We start from the raw sequence: 19322 nt of genomic DNA, 5'->3' as shown, positions 1-19322 counted from the left end.
GATTTTCTGTCTGGGTGATCTGTCCATTGATGAAAGTGGGGTGTTAAAGTCCCCCACTATTATTGTGTTATTGTCAGTTTCTCCTTTTATGGCTGTTAGCATTTGCTTCATATATTGAGGTGCTCCTATGTTGGGTGCATGTATATTTACAATTGTTATATCTTCTTCTTGGATTGATCCCTTGATCATTATGTAGTGCCCTTCTCTGTTTCTTGTAATAGTCTTTATTTTAAAGTCTGTTTTGTCTGACATGAGTATTGTTACTCCAGCTTTCTTTTGATTTCCATTCGCATGGAGTAGATTTTTTTACATACCCTTACTTTCAGTCAGTATGTGTCCCTAGATCTGTAGCACTGCTACTGCAGCTTTCTTTTTATTTTCATTTGCATGGAGTATCTTTTTCCATCTTCTCACTTCAGCCTGTATGTGTCCCTAGATCAGAAGTGGGTTTCTTGTAGACACCATATATATGGGTCTTGTTTTTGTATCCATTCAGCTAGTCTGTGTCTTTTGATTGTTGCATTTAATCTGTTTATGTTTAAGATAATTATCAATATGTATGTTTTTATTGCCATTTTGGTAATTGTTTTGGATTTGTTTTTGTTGGTGTTTTTTCTTCCCTTCCTCTTTTGTTCTCTTGTGATTTGATGACTAAATTTAGTGTTGTGTTTGGATTCCTTTTTCTTTTTTGTGTGTGTATCTATTGTAGATTTTTGGTTTGCAGCTACCGTGAAGTTTTGATATAGCAGTCTATATATACACAAGATTGTTTTAAGTTGTTGGTCTTTTAATTTCAAATGCATTTTCAGTATCCTGCATTTGTGCTCTCCTCCACTCACAATTGCTGGTTTTGATATCATATTTGTGTGGAAATGATTTCCTACCTTTACTGAATGTTTGCCTTTACTGATGAGATTTTACATTTGTAATTTTCTTGCTTCTAGTTGTGGCCTCTTCTGCCTAGAGAAGTTCCTTTGGCATTTGTTGCAAAGCTGGTCTGGTAGTACTGAGTTCTCTTGGCTTTTGCTTGTATGTAAAACTTTTGATTTCTCTATCAAATCTGAATGAAAGCCTTGCTGGGTAGAATATTCTTAGTTGTAGGTTCTTCCCTTTCATCACTTTAAATATATCATGAAACTCCCTTCTGGCCTGCAGAGTTTCTGCTGAAAAATCAGCTGATAACCATATGGGAGTTCCCTTGTATGTTATTTGTTGCTCTTCCCTAGTTGCTTTTAATATTGTTTTTCTTTATCTTTAATTTTCGTCAATTTGATTACTATGTGGCTTGGTGTGTTTCTCCTTGGGTTTATCCTGCCTGGGACTCTTTGTGCTTCCTGGACTTGGGTGACTATTTCCTTTCCCATGTTAAGGAAGTCTTCAGCTATTATCTCTTCAAATATTTTCTCAGATCCTTTCTCTTCTCTCCTTCTGGGACCCCTATAGTGTGAATGTTGGTGTATTTAATGTTGTCCCTAAGATCTCTTAGATTGTCCTCATTTATTATCATTCTTTTTTCTTTATCCTGTTCCATGGCAGTGATTTCCACCATTCTGTCTTCCAGGTCACTTATCCATTCTTCTGCCTCAGTTATTTTGCTACTGATTTCTTCTAGTTTATTTTTTCATTTCAGTTATTGTATTGTTCGTCTGTTTGTTCTTTAGTTCTTCTAGGTCTTTGTTAAGCATTTCTTGTATCTTCTCAATCTGTGCCTCCATTATTTTTCCAAGCTCTTGGATCATCTTTACTATCATTACTCTGAATTCTTTTTCAGGTGGATTGTCTATCTCCACTTTACTTAGTTCTTCTGGGGTTTTATCTCGTTCCCTCATCTGGGACATATTCCTCTGCTGTCTCATTTTGTCTAACTTTCTGTGATTGTGGTTTCTGTTCTGCAGGCTGCAGGGTTGTAGTTCTTCTGCTGTCTGCCCTCTGGTGGATGAGGCTGTCTAAGAGGCTTGTGCAGGCTTCCTGGTGGGAGGGACTGGTACCTGCCCACTGGTGGGTGGAGCTGGGTCTTCTCCCTTTGGTGGGCAGGGCCATGTCAGGAGGTGTGTTTATTGGGCAGCTGTTTATTCAGGAAGACTCTAAGCAGCTTGTCTGCTAATGGATGGGGCTGTGTTCCCGCCCTGTTGGTTGTTTGGCCTGAGGTATCCCAGCACTGGAGCCTACAGATTGTTGGGTGGGGCCAGGTCTTGGTGAGATAATGGTGGCCTTCAAGAGGGCTCATGCCAATGAGTTTGTCAAACCTGCCACTACCAGTGTCCTTGTCCCTGCAGTGAGCCACAGCCACCCCTGCCTCCACAGGAGACCCTCTAATACTAGCAGGTAAGTCTGGCCCAGTCTCTTATGAGGTTACCACTTTTTTCCCTGGGTCCTGGTGCACATGAGACCCTATGTGCACTCACCAAGAGTGGGGTTTCTGTTTCCCCCAGTCCTGTGGAATTGCTGTGATCAAATCCTGCTGGCCTTCAAAGACAGATTCTCTGGGGGCTCCCTCTCCTGTTGCCACACCTCCAAGCTGGGGAGCCTAATGTGGGGCTCAGAACTTTCACTCCTGTGGGAGAACTTCTGTGGTATAATTGTTTTCCAGTTTGTGAGTTGGCCACCTGGTGTGTATGGATTTGATTTTACTGTGATTGTGCCCCTCCTACTGTCTTGTTGTGGCTTCTTCTTTGTCTTTGGATGTAGAATATCTTTTTTGGTAGGTTCCAGTGCTTTTTTGTTGGTGGTTGTTCAGTCGTTAGCTGTGATTCTGGTGTTTCCATAAGAAGGGGTGAGCATGTGTCCTTATACCCTGCCATCTTGTCTCCTCCCATTATATATCTCCCATGAGGTTTTGATGTAGCAGTCTGTATATATACAAGATTGTTTTAAGTTGTTGATCTCTTAATTTTAAATGCATTTCCAATATTCTGCATTTGTACTCTCCTCTTCTCATTATTGCTGGTTCTGATATCATATTTGTGCATGGATGACTTCCTACCTTTACTTTATGTTTGCCTTTACTGGTGAGCTTTCCCATTCATAATTTTCTTGATTTTAGTTGTGGCCTTTTTTGTAGAGAGAAGTTCTTTTGGCATTTTTTGCAAAGCTGGTCTGGTGGTGCTGAATTCTCTTAGCTTTTGCTTGTCTGTAAAACTTTTGATTTCTCCATCAAACCTGAAAGGGAGCCTTGCTGGGTAGAGTCCTCTTGGTTGTAGGTTTTTCCCTTGCATCATGTTAAATGTATTGTGCCACTCCCTTCTGGCCTGCAGAGTTTCTGCTTAAAAATCAGCTGATAACCATATCAGGGTTCCCTTGTATGTTATCTGTTGCTTTTAATATTTTTCTTTGTCTTTAATTTTTGTCAGTTTGATTAATTTGTGTCTTGGCATGTTCCTCCTTGGGTTTATCTTGTATGGGACTCTCTGCGCTTCCTGGATTTGATTGAGTGTTTCCTTTCTCACGTTAGGGAAGTTTTCAGCTATAATCTCTTCAAATATTATTTTCTCAGGCCCTTTCTCTCTCTCTTCTCCTTCTGGGTCTTTATCAATTTTAGATGTCAGGATGGAAAATCACTGTTTCTCCACTTATGCTCATGCCTTCATAGTGCTGCACCTCATTCTTTGTGTAACCTCTCCAAAGCTAAGCCATCATCTTACCCAGTTGTGTCATGTTGTCACATTCAAAGAACATCTGACATCAAAAAACAAGTCCTCAAGTTTTTGGTTTGCTCAAGCTTCTTTGTCTCTACCACAGATTTTTTCCAAATTCTCCAAGAGGATTATAAACCCCTCAGTGATACCTTTTCAACACCATGTACTGTACCTAATAATTTTTTCTATGGAGACATTCATCTTTCCCAAGCAAGCTCTCCACCCTCTTGGTCTAATCACCACTGCTTGCTCTCTAAGCCTGCTGAATTACTGTAGTCCTGGACATCCCTTTGCTCCCATTTCCTATATTCTGTATCTCCCTCTTTTTTGGTTTACTAGCTCATCCTTCAGATTCCTATAAATGAATACATGGCATGTAATACTCAGAAGGCCTCACATCTATGAACATGTTTTTATTTTACTTAATAATCCTTAATTCACAGTTTGGCTGGATATAGAATTATAGGTGAGAAATTATTTGCTTCTCAAATTTTAAGGCATCGCTCTACTGTTCTAACTTCCAATTCAATGCCATCCTGATTTCCAAGTCTTTGTATATAATCTGATTTTTTTTCTCCCTGGAAACTCTCAGTTGCTTTGTTTTCTCTATGTAGCAAACTTTCATGTTAATATGCCTTTCGGTTATGTGCTGTACTAAAAGGTTCAGTATTGTCCTTGGCCCTTGGTAGCATCTTTGATTTGGAGCCATATACCCTTCAGTTCTAAAAAAAATTTTTTTTGTTTTTTTTTTTTGATAATTGTTGTTCTCAGTTTCCCTTTCTGGAGTTCTATTAAGTGAAGGCTGGACTTCTCAGGTCACTTGTCTACTCTATCTTTTCTCTCATATTATCTCTCTTTGATTTTCTGAAGGATTTACTCAACTTTATTTTCCAGTTTCTGTACTCAATACTTAACTAGAACAGCTCTTTCTTATTATCTGATTGTTGCTTTTATAAAACATCCAGCTCACTTCTATGGATACATTGTCATCTCTTAATTCTAAGAATATAAATTAAAGGCTTCTTTCTTCTGCCCATTCTAATGTCTGTAATTCTTCCAAGTTTCTTTTTCCCATTTATTTGTTCTTTACTTCAAGGCTTTTCTTAAATGCCTGGTTACTCCTTGTTGTCTGCTCATATTTAAGAGGAAGGCATCCAAGAACTGACTGGAAGCTCTGTGTGGGGGAAGCAAGGGAGGCTCATTGGGTGGGAACCTGATCGTTTGGCAAGAACCTTATGATGGGGCTGGATTTTAGATTTTTTATTTTGAGTCTATTCTGTTTCTTTAGAGAAAAATCTTCCAAATTCCTATCTGGATGCAAGAAGAGAGTAGTTCATGTGTGTGAGACACAGCTGTCACAGTACTGAAATTGAGCTACACAAAGGAACTGGGGATCATCATCAGTCTGTATATTGACTTTCCTTAATTTGACCCATCTGGTTTCAGTATGACTGCTCTCCCAATCTCTGCTGGTCCTGCTCTTTCCAAGTCTAGGCCCCATATGCCTCAATTTTTCCATGTAATATACCTTCTAACTTATGTCTCCTGCTAAGGTAGGGAAAGGTAAGTTGCCTGACTACTTGGAGGATGAGGTAGGTTCCTTGGCATCTGTATCCTTTTCTTCATAAGTATTTTCAGACAGTTCCCCAGATTTAAGCCCCATGCCTCATCCCTGCCTTCATGACACCCCAAAACAGAGACTGTTAAAGATAATCATCTTGAATTCTGTTTTATTTCATGGGCTATAAAAGAGATAAAGTTTACCTTATGGGAACAACTTGTTTTAAAATGTGCAAATAATAAATACACCATACAGTTGGTGTTATTCACTTTCTTAATGACTTGAGAACCACAGTGTAACTTTTCTCTAAACAGTTTAGTATTTCTAACATTGAAGATTTCATTTTCTGATATAGTTGATCATTTTGTTCCTTAGCAGAAGGCATTTCACATGAAACTGCCTGCTTAGTGTGAATAAATTGTCCAAGTTGCTCAGAAAAGAAGAAAAAGTAATTATGAAATTCTACTATATCTTTATTTCTTACTGTTTTCAAGGGTCTTCCCTCATCTGAACATCTTGTTTTGTTTTTTTTTTATCATTAGGAACAATACTTTTCTAACTGGTCATATATTCAATAGAATTTTACATATTGGCAAGGGTACATTTTAAAACAAAGGGTTCAAAAACAAATCTCCTGTGCCCTGACTGGTTCCCAGGTACCTGACTGGTTTATTTCATAAAATCCGTCACAGATGTAGAGAACAGACGTGTGGACACAGGGGGAAGGGGAGGGTGGGATGAATTGGGCGATTAGGTTTGACATAAATACACTACCACGTGTAAAATAGATAGCTAGTGGGAACCTGTGATATAGCTCGGGGAGCTCAGCTTGGTGCTCTGTGATGACCTAGATGGGTGGGATTGGGGGAGGTGGGAGGAAGGTCCAAGAGGGAGGGGATATATGTATGAATATAGCTGATTCACTTTGTTGTACACCAGAAACTAACACAACATCGTAAAGCAATTATACTCCAATTAAAAAAAAATCCATCTAGTTTGTGGCTTTAGTATTTCTCTAAAATCATTACTCTTGTAACTATTATGCCTACTTACATGAAAAATAGTAAAAGAAAAGAGAAGGAAACTATCATCACACTCTCATGATTTCACCAGTTCTTGATGTTTTCCAGTTTGATTATCCATGCTATCACCTCTATTCTCCAAACTTAATTTGTCAGGATTACAGTCTTTAATTCCACGAAAACTAAGATCTCAAATTTGTCTTAAACCAGGTAAACATGTAGCAAAGATTTCCAGTTCCATTACAGACCTGCTACAATTTCTCCAGCAAGCTCAGTGCTGAAGCCCAGGGAGGGATGTCAGAGAAAGCAGACAATGACCACAGAAGGCAGAAATTGCTGGGGAGGGGAGAGCAAGACTGCTGAGGAGAGGATTTCATACTATGGACAATATATTCCTACAGTAACCTGGCATTTTTCATGCTTTGGTTATATAACAGAAAATGATCAGAATTTTAAATATCAAAGAACTCAGGTGTTAGTTACACCTGCAAACTGAACTAGTACTATATACTCTCAGAATATCTCACTTATATACATATCGTGATATCTAGTTTGTATATATATATTTCAATATCAAGAAAATAAAAATAGATGCAGTCATTTTAAGAGGAGCCAAACTCAAAATTCAGGAAACAAATATAAATAAGTAAATATGCCCGTGTTTTGTACTTTAACAGGTGGTGTGCTAATGTACAGACAGCATAACTTGGAATCCTGGCTGTACCATTTACTAGCTGGTTGGCCTTAACCTTTGTTTCCTCATCTGTAAAAATAATAAAAATAACCTTCCTTATACAGATGTTGGAAAAACAAAACAAAATGTGTAAAATACTAAGTACATACTAAGTACCCAGAATATGTTAGTTATTATCATATGATGATTATAACTATTTTAGATTCTAAATAGTTTTTCCGGTTGAGGATATCATTTCCCCTTAAACTCATAATGTCTAAAAAATAATAATCATTATCTACTGCTTCTTTGTTTCTGTTAGTGATACCGCTAACCTCCAAGTGTTATGTGAGCTCCACAGAGACCTAAAACTTTAGACTTGGACACATCTTGCTCCTCCCATATTATGTGTTATAAAATGTATTTTTAGGATCTACTCTCCTTTCTGGGCTAAATTTTAGTTTCAGAAAATGGAATCATACCTTTTTTCTCAACTTCATGAAATTTACTCTTCTAAAATACAATATACATATTTGCCCACGTCCCATTCCCCTCTGTGGATGTTATAAACTTTGGATTTACAGCCAAGTACATGTGCTTGTACACACACATGCACCACTCTCTGATAAAGATATGGAAAGGTCAGCAATATATAAATTCATTATGGTGTTTTGTTGCATCTGAAAACACCTTTAGCCAGGACAGATGGAAACTGAATGTAGTTTACTACTCCCACATTTAAGGTGTCCTCGAGCTAAGGGTATGGTATTTCAACTCAGCTACATAAACATTTTTAATACTTACCAGGGTTGGCAAGAATAATCTACTGGTTTGGGCACCTAGGATGTAAAAAGGCAAAAATAGATTAAGTTTACTTAAGGGAAGCTTTCAGAAATCAATCATTAATTCAGTTCAGCTGACTCAGCTCTATAAAACCCTAAGTAGCACAGTCCTAGAACTATCCATTGGCCATATTATACAGAGTGAATCATAGTATATGTCAGATAAGTAGAAAATAATTCATTTCACTTTAATTCTTTCATTCATTTTACTGCCACTGTACCTCTAAAGGAAGAGATAACAGGAAAAATATGAATTGGAATCTTTTGGTATTTATTATCAAGGCAGTTTAATCCTATCATAGAAAATTAAAATGAAAACGTTAGGAAAACCAAATAGCACACTGCTTTCCCAATATATGGGGAAAACAGGCAAAATAAACAATATACACCTGATACAGACTCTTATTGTGTAACGCAAATTTTCAGCTCTGATTTAGAAGTCTACCAACTGGAAAACCTTTTATTTATGAAAAAGTCATAAGAAATACTCATTTTTCCCTTTTCTCCTATGGAGGTTTACAACAGAGAAAAACTTCATTTTCTACGCAAATAAAGAAAGAAAAAGAAAACTTCTAGTTGCTGATTGCAATTAGAAAATGAGCAAAGCCAAAGAAGGCACACCAATATTCAAAAAACAACAAATACAATTCATACTATGTAATTTTCATGAATCACCTGAATCTTTGATGTATACATTCCATGGTATTCCTGGGCCTTTTTATACTGGGTGATTAAAAATACTGTTACCCTCATTTGTAACTGAGGTCTGGTTAATGTCACTATATCTCTAGCTATGTCCATTTTCATAATGGGCTGTTACTATTTTGACCTTCCAGGTTAAGAATTATTTGTAAAAAACTATCCTTCTGGTCAGAACATCTCTAAAGTTACTAATATTTAAATATTTTCATCCTATGGATCACATTTTAAATTTCACCACTGTGTAAAATCCTGATACACAGATAACATATTGAAAGTAAATTATACCATTCGACTCCTGCGAATATTTTCTTATACCATTTTGTTTTCGCAAATAGAAATCAATCTTCAACAGTTTCCCTTTTAGTAAAATATACATGGCCTCAGAAATCTGATGGGGAAAAAAGTTTTTTCCTCCTTCCCTCTACCTCTCTGTATTCTTCAAATGTATGCTTATTCCTAAACCTATCTCTCTCTTCCTGGAGAACAACAACAAAGAGAGAGAAAGAGGACAGAGCAGGTAAAGAGCTTCAACATATCTTGACTGTGGATTTTCTCAGCTGGGAAGGATCCACAAAAGTGAAGGGTGACATAAAATTCTAAAGTAGAACAGAGATCTGAGGCTGTTCCATCCTGATGTGTCCTTCTGAAGCTTTTTCTCTCTTCGGTACATTCTGATGTGTGATGAGCCAGGACTGTCTTCTCAGCTGTGACCCCCATCATCAGAGTAGGATCCTGTCCTTTTCCATCTGACATGAGCCCTCCTCATTTCTATCATGTGTACTTTGGGCCCTCGTTTGGAGGAATATCTCATATATAAGGCTATAAATAATTTTGTTCTCATCTTTGACAGTTTTTCCCTAATGCCTTTTTCTGCCTTCATCATAGGCTGTTTACATTGTTAAGACTTCTGCTGTGGATGTAGCATTTAAAAAAAATTTCATTGGGAATATAGCATACATATAAAATTACATATAAGATATATGCTTCTTCCCAAATACATTTTATAAAAGCTAGATGAGACAGAAGTGAACTTTCTGTGTTTGTTAGGCTAGAAATGTCATTATTTCATCCTCATTGAGGAAAGATATATTTCTAATTTTCTTTCAAAACTTTGAGTATATTATTCTTACTGCTTCAAATATTGAAATTTCATTGCTGTCCATTCATTATAAACATACAGTTAACCCTTGAACAAAACGGGTTTGATATTGCATGGGTCCACTTATACGTGGATTTTTTTCAATAGTAAATACTACAATACTACACAATCTGCATTTGATTGAATCTATGGATGTGAAACCACAGATATGGAGGAACTGTGAATATAGAGGGGCGACTATAAGTTATAGGTGAATTTTCCACTGCTTAGAGGGTCAGCGCCCTAATCCCTGCATGTTTCAAGGGTCAACTGTATTTTCCTTTATTTATGTCCTTGAGCACAGTTACAATGGCTACTTTAAAAATCCCTTCTTGCAAATTCTATCATTTGGGACATCTGAGGGTTGTTATCCTTTAATTGTCTTTTGTTTTGAGTGTGGTTCACGTTTTCCTGTTTCTTTGTATACTGAGTGATTTTAGATGGCCTCTTGGACGATTTGAATGATATGCTGTAGAGGCCCTGGATTCAGTTATGCTCCTACAAAGAGTGTGGTTTTTCTTAGAGCAGGCAGTTAATTTGTTTGAACCCCAACTGCAAACTCTGTCTTCCCTGTGGTAAGGGGCAACTGAATACTTCATTAAGTTCTTTTAGCCTAAGCTGAGCTACTTGAAGTCTGCACCACTCAGAGACTGAGGCAATGTTTATACACAGAATCTGAGGTTCTCCCTCACTCTTCTTTCCTTTCTAAGATTTCTTATCTCCCTTTCCAGATTGTGTTTGCTTCAAACTCCATATTCTGCTCTTCAAGCCAGTAATACTGTGAGGTTTCTATCTGAATTTCAGCCACCCTGCATGGTGCAGCCCAGGGTCTATCCTTAAGCTAGCCTTAAAGCCAGGAAATTCATCAAGTATCATCCTTCTTCTGAATGTCAAGTCCTCTCCTAGCCAGTATGTTCAGATAGTTGTTTTTGTAAAAAATATTTTGTCCAGAGTTTGTAGTTATTTTCTGTCGGAGGCTTGGTCCAATAGGAGCTACTTGACAATGACCAGAAGTGGAAACTCCTATTGTTTCCATTATTGCTGTTGTTAGCTATATGTCTAATCATCAACCCTTTATAGGTAATCTGTATTTTCTCTCAGGTTGGTTTTAATATTTTCTCTTTGTCTTTGATGTTCTGCAGTTTCACTAAAATGTATCTAGGTATTGATTAAGTTTAATATACTCTTCTTGACTATTAAGATTAGTTTTATCATAAATTCTGGAAAATTCTCAGCCATCATTTGAACATTGCTTTCCCACAATTATCTATATTCTCTCTTTCAATAGATGTATTTGAACTTTATCATTCCATTCTCTATCTCTTAATCTTTCTGGACTATTCACTGAGAAATTTATTCAGATTTTTCTTCCAGTTTTCTGCCCAACTGGGTCTCATACATCATGTAATGTTTCCATTAGGTTTCTCATTTCAATTACTATATCTGATTCTTTTTGAAATATGCCCAAACAAGAGTGACTTGTTTTCCTTTTAGACTTTTATTCCCCCTTTTATTTCTTCAACCATATTAAACATACAATTTTGAACTTAGTATCTGATAATTCCACTATCTGTTGTCTTTGTGGGTCTAATTCTGCATTTTATTGTCTCTGCTGACTTTTGCTTAAGGTGGGTTTGTTTCCTCATAAATATAATTATTCCAAATTGTGAATTTATAATCCCTGGGACTTTATCAGTAGAAATCCTTTGAGGTGCCAATCTAGAGAGAATCTGTACTTGCATTGGGAACACAATCAATGCGGAATCATTTTATACTACGTTTCTTTTTAAAAATTTTATTTTATATTGGAGTATTGCTGACTAACAATGTTGCATTAGTTTCAGGTATACAGCAGAGTGATTCAGTTATACATATACATATACAAGTTCTTTTCCCATTTAGGTTATTACAGAATGTTGAGCAGAGTTCCCTATGTTATACAGTAGGTCCATGTTGGTTTTCTGTTTTAAATATAGCAGTGTGTAAATGTCAATTCCAAACTCCCAATCTATGCCTCCCCCCCACCCCTCCCCCGGGTAACCATAAATTCATTCTCTATGTCTGTGAGACTGCTTCTGTTTTGTAAATAAGTTCATTTGTATCATTTTTTTAGATTCCACATATAAGCGATATCATATGATATTTGTCTTTCTCTGTCTTACTTCACTTAGTGTGATAATCTCCAGGTCCATCCATGTTACTGCAAATGGCATTATTTCATTGTTTTTAATGGCTGAGTAATATTCCATTGTATATATATACCACACCTTCTTTATCCATTCATCTGTCAGTGGACATTTAGGTTGCCTCCATGTCTTGGCTATTGTAAATATTGCTACCATGAATATTGGGTGCATGTATCCTTTTGAACCATGGTTTTCTCTGGATATGTGCTCAGGAGTGGGATTGCTGGATCATATGGTAGCTCTATTTCTAGCTTTTTAAGGAACCTCCATACTGTTCTCCATAGTGGCTGTACCAATTTACCTTCCCACCAAGAGTGTAGGAGGGTTCCCTTTTTCTCCACACCCTTTCCAGCATTTATTGTTTGTAGACTTTTTGATGATGGCCATTCTGACTGGTGTGAGGTGATGTCTCATTATAGTTTTGATTTGCATTTCTCTAATAATTAGTGATGTTGAGCATCTTTGGATGTACCTCTTGGCCATCTGTGTATCTTCTTTGGAGAAATGTCTATTTAGGTCTTCTGCCCATTTTTTGATTGGGTGATTTGGTTGTTTCTTTTTTTTATTGAGCTGCATAAAGTGTTTATTTTGGAGACTAATCCCTTATCGGTTGCATCATTTGCAAATATTTTCTCCCATTCTGTGGGTTATCTTTTTGTTTTGCTTATGGTTTCCTTTGCTGTGCAGACAATTTTGAGTTTAACTAGGTCACATTTGTTTATTTTTGGTTTTATTTCTATTACTCTAAGAGATGGATTGAAAAAGATATTGCTGCAATTTATGTCAAAGAGTGTTCTGCCTGAATTTTCCTCTAAGAGTTTTATACTATCCGGTATTACATTTAGGTCTTTGATCCATTTTGAGTTTATTTTTGTAAATGGTGTTAAAGAATATTCTAATTTCATTTTTTTACATGTAGCTGTCCAGTTATCCCAGCACCATTTATTGAAGAGACTGTCTTTTCTCCACTGTATGGTCTTACCTCCTTTGTCATAGACTAATTGACCATAGGAATGTGGGTTTACTTCTGGGCTTTCTATACTGTTCCACTGATCTATATTTCTGTTTTTGTGCTAGTACCATACTCTTTTGATGACTGTAGCTTTATAGTATAGTCTGAAGTTAGGGAGCCTGATTCCTCCAGCTCCGTTTTTCTTCTCAAGATTGCTTTGGCTATTTGGGGTCTTTTGTATCTCCATACAAATTTAAAAGTTTTTGTTCTAGTTCTGTGAAAAATGCCACTGGTAATTTGATAGGGATTGCACTGAATCTGTAGATTGCCTTGGGTAGTATAGTCATTTTGACAACATTGATTCTTCCAATCCAAGAACATGGTATGTCTCTCCATCTGTTTGTGTCATCTTTGATTTCTTTCATCACTGTCTTATAGTTTTCAGAGTACAAGTCTTTTGCCTCCTATGTATTTTATTCTTTTTGATGTGATGGTAAATGGCATTGGTTCTTTAATTTCTCTTTCTGATATTTCGTTGGTAGTGTATAGAAATGCAACAGATTTCTGTGTATTAATTTTGTATCCTGCAACTTTACCGAATTCATTGATGAGTTCTAGTAGTTCTCTGGTAGCATGTTTAGGATTTTCCATGTATAGTATGATGCCATCTGCAAACAGTGACAGTTTTACTTCTTCCTTTCCAATCTGGATTCATTTTATTTTATTTTTTCCTCTCTCATTGCTGTGGCTAGGATTTCCAAAACTATGTTGAATAAAAGTGGCAAGAGTGGATATCCTTGTCTTGTTCCTTATCTTAGAGGGAATGCTTTCAGCTTTTCCTCATTGAGTAATGATGCTAGCTGTAGGTTTGTCATTTATGGCCTTTATTATGTAGAAGGCATCCACACTGGTCTTTTCATATTTTCTATTTCCTCGTGGTTCAGTCTTGGGAGATTGTAGCTTTCTAAGGATTTGTCCATTTCTTCTAGGTTATCCGTTTTATTGGCATATAGTTGCTTATAGTAGTCTCTCATGATGCTTTGTATTTCTGTGGTGTCAGTTGTAACTTCTTTTTCATTTGTAATTTTATTGATCTGAGCCCCTCCCCTTTTTTTCTTGATGAGTCTTGCTAAAGGTTTATCTATTTTGTTTAACTTTTCACAGAATCAGCTTATAGCTTCATTGATCTTTACTATTGTTTTCTTCATCTCTATTGCATTTATTTCTGCTCTGATCTATAGGATTTCTTTCCTTCTACGAACTTTGGGTTTTGTTTGTTCTTCTCTCTCTAGTTGCTTTAGGTGTAAGCTTAGGGTGTTTATTTGAGATTTCTCTTGTTTCCTGAGGTAAGACTGTATTGCTATAAACTTCCCTCTTAGAACTGCTTTTGCTGTGTCCCATAGGTTTTGGATCATCATGCTTTCATTTTCATCTGTCTCTTGGTATTTTTTGATTTCCTCTCTGATTTCTTCAGTGATCCATTTGTTGTTTAGTAGCATATTGCTTAGCTTCCACGTGTTTGTGTTTTTTTTACAGTTTTTTTCCCTGTAGTTGATTTCTAATCTCATAGCGTTGTGGTTGGAAAAGATGCTTGATGTGATTTCAATTTTCTTAAATTTACTGAGGCTCGCTTTGTGGCCCAGCAGGTGATCAATCCTGGAGAATGTTCCATGTGCACTTGAGAAGAATGTGTATTCTACTGCTTTTGGATGGAATGCTCTATAAATATCAATTAAGTCCAACTGATCTAATGTGTCATTTAAAACCTGTGTTTCCTTATTGATTTTCTGTCTGAATGATCTGTCCATTGATGAAAGTGGGGTGTTAAAGTCCTCCCCTATTATTGTGTTACTGTTTATTTCTCCTTTTATAGCTATTAATATTTGCCTCATCTATTGGATATATATATGTTTATAATTGTTATGTCTTCTTCCTGGATTGATCCTTGCTCATTATGTAGTGTTCCTTCTTTGTCTCTTGTAATAGTCTTTATTTTAAAGTCTATTTTGTCCTATATGAGTATTGCTACTCCAGCTTTCTTTTGATTTCCATTTTCATGGAATACCTTTTTCAATCCCCTCACTTTCAGTCTGTATGTGTCCCCTAGATCTGAAGTGGTCCTGTTGTAGACAACATATATATATGGGTCTTGTTTCTGTATCCATTCAGCCAGTCTATGTCTTTTGTTTGCAACATTTAATTCATTTATGTTTAAGGTAATTATTGATATGTATGTTCTACTATGTTTCTAGCTTAGTATTATTTAGGTCACAAAGCTAGTATGAATTCCAGCCCCCCATGTGGGTGGTTTTTGGATCTAAAGTTAAGAATTCTTAGGGGAGAGAGACTTTTTTTTCTGTTCCCCACCAAGATCCAAGACGAAGATAGGCATATCTTCTCCTGTGGGATAGTTTTCTTCTTGTTCACCCACTGAGGGCTCTGCGATTCACAGAGAGACACCCAAGTTTGCACTGTGCTGTAGCTCTAGGCTTTCTCTCCAGTAACCATATTGCCAGAAATGAAATTGTCTCTTTTATGTTCCTCCTGTGTTTTTCCTTCTTCTACTTAGCTTCATTCACCTAACTTAACCTACAACCAACAAATGAATCTATAATTTCATTAAGTAAAGCAGTAAAATTTTAATAGCTATTTATTAACTTTAAGCTATAAAAACAATCATATTTAGTTGGTAGTCCTACCCATAATTATGTGTTCCTCTACAGCTCTTTATCAGCTAGAATTGTAAGCACATTTCTTTTTCTAGTAACTAACCAGATCACCAAATATCATTCAATATGCTCCTATAAGCTGATTTAATTAATATCTGCCATTGTTAATTACCTACATTTAGTTAGGAACTTTTGTTTGCTTTTTCACTTCTTTGTTCATTCATACAACAAAAATTTATTAAATACCTACTATGTGCCAGACTATTCCTAAAATAAAACTTCAAATGCTCATTCTATGCTATATTCAAGGAGCTGTGAAAAGAAAACAGTACATGGTACATGAAATGCTTAATAGTTTCTTTTTATTGGAGTATAATTGCTTTACAGTGTTGTTAATTTCTGCTGTACAATGAAGTGAATCAGCTATATGTGTACATATATCCCCTCACTCTTGGGCCTCCCTCCCCCGCCCCTCCATCCTACCCATCTAGGTCATCACAGAACACCAAGCTGAGCTCCCTGTGCTAGGTTCCCAAAATCTTAATGTTAATTTTCTGCTACGTGCCTACATATAAATCTCAGTTCTTCAAGCATAGGAAGCCTTAATCTTATTCATATAAATGACAGAAAACTAGCTAAAGAATCATTTTTGCTTATCTAATTAAATGAGAGTTGTATGAAATTTCAATGATTTTTTTCAAGATTACAACATAACCTGAATATGTGGCATTAGATCATAGAACCAACAGAAATAGCAAGAGCTTTTTTTTTTTTATTCCCTTTTGCTTTTGAAATTAATTAAGCTTGAATGAATGGAGTAAATTATTCTTCAGACTACATCTGAGGTTAAGGATGGCAGACACATTCCCATTTATAATATTAAAAAGAATGTTCAGTTTAGAAAACTGGGAAGGACTGAAATAAGGCAAGCAAGATAGTTCAAGAAGGTTTTTTTTCCCCCAAACGAATAACTCCATTGTATTAGTAAAATAATTTCATTTAATTAGAGTTAAGAACTTGAAAAGTGTCATAGAAAAATCTACCCCAAACACCAAATTACGATGATAAAATAACATCACCCTAAACAGAAATTTATAAATTTCATAAAGCACCAGAGAGTACATTTTATGTTATATTCATCCATAATAATATTTGGGTAAATATTCATTCTTCTTGTATCTGCCTAATGTATTTGATGTTTTCAGAAAATGTCATTACGACACTAAATAAACTGTTATGACAAACTAAAGCACAGAAAAATATATTAAGAGATTTGACTGAAGAATCTGCGGACGTTCATGCTTTCTAGCAGGCTTTCAAACACACTAGTTGAAGTGCAATCTCTCTGTAACCCAAAGTGACTGGAAATATATTAGACCATACCATTCTTACCTCAGAGGGAAAAGGGAAGTTTGTACAATACATCTGATCAGTAGCTTTAGTTTATTCCTTCTAAAACCTTATAAAAATGTTAATTTTGTAAATTCTACTAAGTAAAATTTTCCTGTTGCACGTATTCCCTTAACATTTAAAAATATTTTCTGACAATGGAATCATCATAATTTTGGAATATGTTATTAATAAGAAAATATTAATAGAATTAATGAGGGGCCAGACCAGTATCCTTTGTACTTTCTTGACAATTCATTACAGCATCAAAAAACAAAGTAGAAAGAAATAAAATACTCACACATGGGCAAGGCTTGACAGCATCACTCGGAAAAAATCCAACCTCTCCAGATGTTAAATTTCTACCCTAAATTAGAAAAAAAGATGCCAGTGTTGAGAACAAATTTACTATAATGATGATCCCATAGCAGTAGATGCATAATGTGGTCGGTTGGGATCCTCAGAATTACTTCCACATTGTATCCAGTCCTAAGCATTAACTGACTATGGCTCAGGAAGGGAAGCATAAGCAGAAAGGTTTTAAAATTGTCAAACTTCACATATGGCTTCAGATCACGATTATAAAATAAGAATTCAAGTTTGACTTTCCAATCTACCATTCAATTTTGTTAACTTCACACCCCTCAATCCTATAATAGAGATAATAGCATACTATATCTTTCAAATTTATATTCATAAATACAAGTAGATCACATTGGTTTTGTGTAAGCTCATAATTAATTAGGATATTGGTATCCCTAACAGAACTCATGAGAATGTTCCTCCAACAGGATGAGACAGTTCAAGACATGTGGAAATGGAAAACAGAGCATAATATGACATTTTAGATGATTTTCAAATTTAGGAGAAAGAAACAGGATATTGATTAAGGGAAGGGGACAGTTAAGATGTTGGAGGAAAGGATTAGGACTCAAAACGCCATTGTAAATGAGAAAAGAGGGAAGAAATTTAACAGTAAGAAAATAATTTATTCTTGGAGACCTTTGGTCAAATTCCTCTTTAAAACAATCTCATGACACAATTGTTTCCCTTTTTCTATAAAGACAAACTGTACTCAAAACATACTGCAACAATAAGAACATGTAATTAAAAAGTTCTTGTGAGATTATTTCTCCTTGTCCAGATATTGGGCTTGTTTTTATTTGCTATTTAACCATTGCTTGCTTCTCAGTAGCTCAGATGAATAAGTTGCATTATAATTGGATGCTACATGCTCCATTATTTCTGACAAAGAGAGTAACAAAAAACGATCAGAAAACATCTCCCTCTTGAAGTAGTATTGCTTTGTTCCCACAGATCTTGGCTATGAGTTTGTGGAGGAAATTTTAAGAAGTGGGAATCTAGAATTCAAGACAAGGATGAGGAGGAAGATGAGAAGAAAAGGGAAGACGGGGGAGGGGAGAGTGGGAGAGAGAGAAGGTAAGTGGAGCAGAAAAGGGGGAAGAGTCAGAGGTATGGGGAAAAAGGGGGGAAAAAGAGAAGAGGAAAGGGTGGGGTTAGGATAGAGGGAGATCAATTACATCACCAAGCAAGGAGAAGATAATAATTTTGGCCAGGTTCTCAAACCACATTGCATTTGCATATTAGGGAAAAGGTAAGTGAACAAGTCGGGTATTCATTCATTTAGTCAACAAATACAGTATCTCATGTTTGGTTAGATACTGAGAAAAATGCAAAAATTTATAAAACAGTTCTTGTTTTCCCCTATATTTTCAGAAGATATGTATACACCTAATTATAATACAAAGTAGAAAGGGCTAAATACTGAAAGAGGTACAGGAGATGCTATGGAAATTCAAAAGCTAAACTGAGTATTGGGGGTTTGCCTGAAAGCTACATGGAAGAGGGGGCACATGAATGTAAAATGTGCAGGGTTTAAACAAATAGAGATGGAAATGGAGAACATTCTGAAAACAAAATACATCATGAGAAAGGCATGGGGCTAGGGAATTACAGGATGTGCATGGGAAATGCAAATGGTTCCCTTTAAGTGGGGTCTAATAATGAGTAACACTTATTGTACCCCTAACTGTACGCTAGACACTGCCCTGAGTGTTTCATTTAGTCCTTACAATAATCCTTTGTGGTAGGTCCAACTACTATCCCTATTTTAAAGGTGAGAAAAATGAGACATAGAGGAGTTAAATGATTTGCCCATGATCACAGAGCCAGTAAGTGACAGAACCAGAATTCAAATTCAAATGTTCTAACTTCAGAGCTTTGCACTGCTTCTCGCTACTGCGTAAGACTCATAAAGGGGGACAGTAGAAAGAAAGCTAAAAGGTACTAAGGAACCAGTTTGACAGTGATATCTGAATTTATCATTAGCCATGGGGTTTCAATAAAGGGGTTATATTATATTTTAGAAGAACTAACCTGGCATCAGTATGCAAGCTGGCTTATAGATGGGCATGACTTTGTAGATTAGAATAACATTAACGAAATGGTGTCATAGAAAGGGAAGGAGGCCTGGAGGAGGGGAAACAGGTGCTAGAGACATCATTTAACTACTGTGTTTGGGACCTGCCTATG

General features: G+C 36.2%; 1 protein-coding gene across 17 annotated transcripts in view; it reads right to left on the bottom strand.

The window, feature by feature from the left end:
- The window catches only part of VAV3 (vav guanine nucleotide exchange factor 3), a 521969-nt gene that overhangs the window by 163588 nt on the left and 339059 nt on the right, over positions 1-19322 (bottom strand). For 16 of the 17 annotated variants that reach the window (XR_014261053.1, XR_014261054.1, XM_082451935.1 and 13 more), the window contains exons 21-22: positions 17071-17136; positions 7696-7730 (exon numbers count right to left, since the gene is read on the bottom strand). Coding sequence is in view for 15 of the 17 variants with exons in the window: in XM_082451935.1 (XP_082308061.1) it covers positions 7696-7730; positions 17071-17136 (101 nt within the window). In the remaining 2 variants the exon portion in view is untranslated. The remainder of the gene's footprint in view (positions 1-7695; positions 7731-17070; positions 17137-19322) is intronic. The other variant, XM_082451933.1, reaches the window with a different exon arrangement.

Source organism: Balaenoptera physalus (genome assembly GCF_965194825.1).
Source record: "Balaenoptera physalus genome assembly, chromosome: 1".
NCBI lineage: Eukaryota > Metazoa > Chordata > Mammalia > Artiodactyla > Balaenopteridae > Balaenoptera > Balaenoptera physalus.
Note: the sequence above shows the minus strand (reverse complement) of the source record. Positions and strands in the feature narration are given on the sequence as shown.